The following is a 6,015-nucleotide window of genomic DNA, read 5'->3' as shown; positions in this document are numbered from 1 at the left end:
GTTCTCAGCCATTTACAAGTATGAACTCATTTAATCCTCATTAAGATCCCTTATGAGGTCAGAAAACTGTTAACCCCCTCCTATCCCTGACTCTGTGACTCCATCCCACCACAGTTTATTACCTTCTTATGAATTATCCATCAGGAAACTGTCCCCAGTTCTGTCATGTCTAGATGGGAAAATGGGAGGAAACACTGACTCCTGGACTCCAGTAGGAGAGGGAATCAAGCCCAGCCCCTAACTGCCTACAGTCCTTCCTCAGGGCCTCAAGAAAAAGCATGGAAAAAACTGTATTTCCACCAGAGTTTATTCCTCAGAGACGATCACCAGCGACTCATGCCTCTGTGGCACAGAGGGCCCCCAAGAGGGCCTTTGACCTTCCTCCCCAGATTATATTCACCCCAGATACGTAGCCTTGGGCTCTACCTATGGCAACACCTTGGTTACAGAATATTCCCAGAAATGAGTTCCCCAAGTTGTAAGGTTTACATAGCGGGGACTGGGAAATTCAAAGAATCAAATAGAGAAACCATAGGATCCAAGAAAATGTGGAAGCTTGGAGGGGTTGGAGGAGCACAGCAGCATTCTTAAGAGTTTGAATCTCCTCACGTGAAGAGGAAGTTGTAGGATTCTGCCTCTAGGAAATGTGCTGACCTGAAGAAGAAATGAAAACAAGATAATAAAGCTCCAAACCAACTTGACCCCATCGTTTGTCCCTATAACCATCCATGCCAGAGCCTTTAATACAGGCATATGGAAAACTCTAGATCACCAAACACTAAGGAGCCACCTTCAGACACTCCGTTGGGTAGAAGAGAAGGGGGTAGGTGCTCCTCCCTCCTGCTCCTGATCCCAACAACGGCAGCTTCAATCACATCATCAGCCCGAGCCCGGTGGAAGCTCACCCCCGCTCCAAATGTCAACACCATTAGCTGAACCCAACGGTGACTCCCTCTAACTCTCACCCCCTCCAAAGGACCAGCAGGCAGACAGACCAACAGAGACGTTACCTTCTGGATAATTGGACCCTGGGAGGAAAACATAGCCTAGGAGAAGAAAATATTTGAGTGGAGGACAGTCTTGGTGGATAAAAGTCTCTGGTATTATTCACAGCCAATGGGGTAGCCATGGGAGAACCAGTCACAAACAGAAAGTGAACAGAGGGACTTCCCTGGTGGTCCAGTGGTTAAGACTCTGTGCTCCCAATGCAGGGGACCCAGGTTCGATCCCTGGCCAGGGAACTAGAGACTGCATGCTGCGACTAAGAGTCCGCATGCCGCAACTAAAGATCCCCCATGCCGGAACTAAGACCCAACAAAGCCAAATAAAATTTTTTTTTTTTAATTTTTTAAAGTGAGCAGAGGTTAGGATTGAGAGTTCAGGAGGGTCACTCACCGGAGGAGGCAGCTCTCCGCCAGCTGAGCAAACCAAGAGAGAAGATGATGAGGCCCAGGCCCAGAGTCACAGCACACGCGGAAACCTTCAGTGTCTGCACTGGCGATAGCCCAGGAGCTGCGGAAATAGAAACTTACTAGAACCAATTTCTCTTGCTCATTCCCAGAGCAACTTCATTTACTGCAACCTCCACCTCAGGTTCAAAGGTGCTTTATCCGGACCCCAAGGGTCTAGCTCACACCAATCCAGGCCCAAGGAAGTGGCCTTTCCTCAAAACCCCCATCCTGTGCGTCTCTACCCCTGTGGTTCCCTGGGGAGCCGCTCTCCCTGAGTTAGTACCCCCGCTTCCAGATCCTCTCTAAGATGGTGGGGCCTCTCAAGGCATCCTGTATTCTTCCTTCACCCCAACGGCACCCTCGCTGAGGAATACAGCGTTCCCCATCCCTCTCTCCATTTGCCTGTGGTGACAATACTTGCTCCCTTGACCACTCTATCTGAGCATTTTCCTATGAAATTGTCTTTCCGCCTTTCCTAACTTTCCAAGGTTTCATTCCATGAGTTATCCAAGTACTTATGTGTCTCCTACCTGCCCACCTCCAGATTTGGGTCCTTCCAGAACCTGTCTCCACCCCCCTCCACAGCCCTCACTTCCTGGAGCTGGCTCTAGGCTGAATCCTGTCCCCCACCCGGATTCCTTTCCTTTAACTAATTCCAATCCCAGGGTTCAAACAATGGTGACTGGCTTTATGCAGTAGCCTCCAAGCGTGTACACCAAAGTGTCTGCCAGCCCTGGCTTCTTCCTCCCTGATAGAGCAGCCCCAATTCAGTATGGCCCCCAGACCGAGAGAGTACCCTTTCTTCCGTGACCTTCTTTATTTCTCCAACTCCCATTCCTGACCTGACAACAGAATAGCGGAAATCCGAGAATCCTAGAATATTGCATCACAATTTTGGCTTCTGAAAATATGGTTACCAAATCGACATCCTCTTTTCAGGACAGTCAGGCTCCCTCCCACCCTCAGACAAGCACGTAACACCAACCACAGCACCATAGCAACAGCAACAGTAACTCTTGTTATGCATGCAAGATCTTCCCCGACCAGGGATCGAACCTTGTGACTCCTGCACTGGAAGCTCGGAGTCTTAACCACTGGACCGCCAGGGAAGTCCAACAATAACTAACTCTTTCCGTGTCTATATCCCGTGGCCCCATCTCTGGTCGTGAACCCTCCGTAAGCTCCTCCAGACTCACTCTTTCTCAGCATCTCCCTCTCTCCCCTGTACCGTGGAGGACCTCTCTGCATCCCATTCCCTCTGCCAAAATATTGGTGTTCTTTTTACAACCACCCACTTGAAGTAGCTCTCTGCTTTTTTTTTTTTTTTTTGGCCACGCTGCACAGCATGTAGGATCTCAGCTTCCCGACCAGGGATGGAACCCGTGCCCCCCGCAGGGGAAGCGTGGAGGCCTAACTGGACCGCCAGGGAATGACAGTAGCTCTCTGCTTTAACGCTAATTCCTCCCACCTGCCCCACACTTACTCCAGTCCTGAAGGATGGGTTCAAGAGCGCCAATGTGCTCTACCACACAGGTGTAGGTGTCCCCAAAAGAGGGGGTTGTGGCCAAATGGGAGACTGTCTGGTATGTCCAGTCTCCGTTGGGCTGGGCGATGTTATAGGTGCTGCCGTGAGGGAGGACCAGCTGCCCGTTCTTCCTCCACGTGATGGTCACATCAGCTGGATAGAAGCCCCACACGTAGCAGGCCAGCATCACCGTCTCCCTCGTGTTAAAAGGAGTGGTTTTAGCTACTTGCACAGATGGCGGTCCTGCAGAGGAGGAAAAAAGAGTCACAAAGGAGGGCAACATTCTGGCTTTTCCTCCAACCTGGTTTCTTTCCTACTTGAATTCTTCCTGGATTTTGCCCACCGACCTTCCCGACCCCCACCTCATTCCCACACACATCCCTTTGAAAATGAGGAGTTAGAATGTACTCCTGCTTCACTCTTTCTTGTCTCCCATTTCATCACTGCTCCTTCCTTTCTTTTTCCTCCAAAATTATATTTGTTCACAATAAGTAGAAGCCAGGGCTGAACTGCAGGCTGTTTCAGAAGTCATTGTATTCATTTCAAGTGCATAAGTGAATTGTCATCCAGAGTTATAGTGGGGGGTTTGCAAAAGTAGGAAAACACCCTTGTCCTTAAATCTCATTGAACAAACTGACTTGATAAAGAAAGCCTTTCTTTTTCCTTGGATAGTTTAAGGAAACAAGACTAACTCAGGACTAACTCTCCTAAATTTGGACGAGGGGATCCTAATTCATGAGATCATTCATGTTGCCATCTTTTAATAGTTTATTCTTCTAGGTGACCCTTCCGCTTGTTTGGGTGTTTTTCAAACAAAATCTTCAATAAAAATCCAAGATATTGTGTTAAAATGCAGATTCCTAAGCCTGCAACCCTGGATATTTTAATCCAACAGATCTGTAGCGGTTCTCAAGGGCTTGTGTTTTTAACAAGCACCTTCCCCAGGCAATTCTGAGAAATCACATCTTAAGACACAATACTCTGTACGATAGAGAACTTCAAGTTTTCTTTTAAAAATCTCAAGTCATTCTCAATGCAAGTGATTAAGGGTGAGAGAGTTTGCATCAGAATCCCCTGGGCGGTTTTCCAAATATTCCCATGCCTGGGCCTGTCTCAGACCTGGGACACCAGAACCTGGGCTACAGTGGCATGAGCATTTTGGGAAAAGCCATTCTGGTTATTCTGACAGTTCAACACCTGGTTGAACTTGGATCTGCCTCCTGAGATGCCCTAAATTGAAGGAAAACTAGCTTATTCTCCCCACAAAAGCTCCTCACCGGCTCAGACGTCACCTCCCCTTTTTCATTCCTGCTCTACCCCTGTCAACCACCTTGTGTCCTTGGAAGGGTCAACCCTCCCTCTTTTTACATCCCAGGTCCTCTGATTTTCGGCTTCTTTCCTGCCCACAGCTCAAACCCCTTGCAGGTGAAGGACCCTTCTTGGCCTCCCCTCTCCTAACTGCTTCCTAACCGTCCCTCTGCTCCCTTCTCTCCTTACGTGTCCTGTGGGTCAGAGATCTCCAGAAGAGCTGGGTGTGTGTGGCACAGTCCTGCAGCCCGTTGGATAAGCGTTGGATCAGGTTTTCCTTATGGTTGAGGTAATCTGAGAGGTATTTGGCCAAGCCGTTCAGTACCCCAAATTCACAAGGGACCATACTGGCCTGCAGGCGATCCCAGCAGGTCAGCAAATCCTTGTTGAAGGAGATACAATACGTGAACTCTTTTGGAGTCCCATCGTCATCCAGCAGACAGGTGCTTTCCACGTGGGCCACAAAGCCTCCTGCAGGAGCCAGAGAAGAGGGATAGGTCAGAGTCCTCTGCAGGAGCCCAAGCCTCAGTTACACCTGGTGAGTGGGGCACAGGTTTCCCGCCTGAGGCAGCATCTGCTGACCAAGCTCATGGACCAGAGTCTCTGAGAGTCCCGATTAAGGGCATAGATGGTCCTAGCAGAGAAGTTTCTAGATCCTGTTTCCTCTTTATGTGAGACTAAGCATGGGGACACAAGTAGCCCAAAATTATTTGCATGTTTAAACACGACAATTTACCCAGGATAAGACTTTCAGTAAGGCCAGTGATCGAGTGAGAAAAGGGGTCAAAGGAAAGAGTCAGCCTTGTTCTGTGCTGGACACATTATTAAATATTTGTGCCACATGTATTTCTGAATCACTTGCTGTGTGCTAGGCACCGTGCTAGGAGCTGGGGATGCAGCATTCAACAGGGCAGATATCATCTTTGCCTACCTTCCAACAGGAAATGTCTATTACACGAATAATTATACAGCTTAATTACATTAAAATTGCTACACAGAAAAACAACAGGTTCTACTGTGTAGCACAGGGAACTATAGTCAATAGCCCAGGATAAACCATAGTGGAAAAGAATATTTAAAAAGAACGTATACATGTGTATAACTGAGTCACTTTGCTGTACAGCAGAAATTAACACAACATTGTAAATCAACTAAACTTCAATAAAAAAATAAATTTAAAAAATTGCTACAAAGGCACAGTACAAAGTGCTATGGGTGTATGTAATAGGGAGACAGACTAGTTTGCGGTATCTGAATCCAATAACACAACTGAACACCCTACCCAAAGGGAGCAGAGGAAGGGAGGGTCCTTACCTGCTCCGGTGCAGCCCAGGCTGAGGCCCAGCAGCAGCGGCAGGAGGGCAGTCATCCTCTCCTCGGGGGAGACACGGGAAATCACGTCCCCTGGACCAGCTCTTCCAGGGGCCCTGGGTCCTTGCCTGCCCAAGAAGTCCCAGCCTGGGTAGATGATCTCCAAACACTGAGTGGGAATATGGTATTGCCGGGGCCCCTCGATGCTCTCTAAATGAGCGATTTGGAGCTACCAAGCCCCTAGATACTATACCTGTTCCTTACCTGATCATCTAACTCAGTGTCCCAAACTGAGAACTGTCAGATTGGCTAGGTAGGTGGGGACAAGTGTAGAGACAAATCGCTGAGCGCCTCAGCCCAGCATCATCAGTTACTAGGTAAATCTCATCCTGCCCTGGGCTTTTAACAACTGGTCTCTTA

At 48.5% G+C, this 6,015-nt stretch overlaps 1 protein-coding gene across 2 annotated transcripts; it reads right to left on the bottom strand.

Moving 5' to 3' along the window:
* Positions 1 to 289: 289 nt before the first annotated feature.
* LOC309638404 (HLA class II histocompatibility antigen, DM beta chain) lies at positions 290 to 5,868 on the bottom strand. Of its 2 annotated transcripts, XM_082414374.1 has the most exons (6): positions 5,599 to 5,868; positions 4,474 to 4,755; positions 2,935 to 3,219; positions 1,396 to 1,512; positions 1,011 to 1,046; positions 290 to 654 (listed from the first exon to the last, which is right to left on the bottom strand). In XM_082414374.1, exons 1-6 carry the CDS (start codon positions 5,651 to 5,653, stop codon positions 638 to 640), a joined length of 792 nt encoding a protein of 263 aa, XP_082270500.1. In that variant the 5' UTR covers positions 5,654 to 5,868; the 3' UTR covers positions 290 to 637. The 2 variants fall into 2 exon arrangements, with proteins under 2 accessions (XP_082270500.1, XP_082270501.1); XM_082414375.1 differs by lacking the exon at positions 1,011 to 1,046.
* Positions 5,869 to 6,015: the final 147 nt, after the last annotated feature.

Source organism: Balaenoptera physalus, assembly GCF_965194825.1.
Source record: "Balaenoptera physalus genome assembly, chromosome: 11".
Lineage (NCBI taxonomy): Eukaryota > Metazoa > Chordata > Mammalia > Artiodactyla > Balaenopteridae > Balaenoptera > Balaenoptera physalus.
This window is presented reverse-complemented; position numbering and strand designations above follow the sequence as displayed.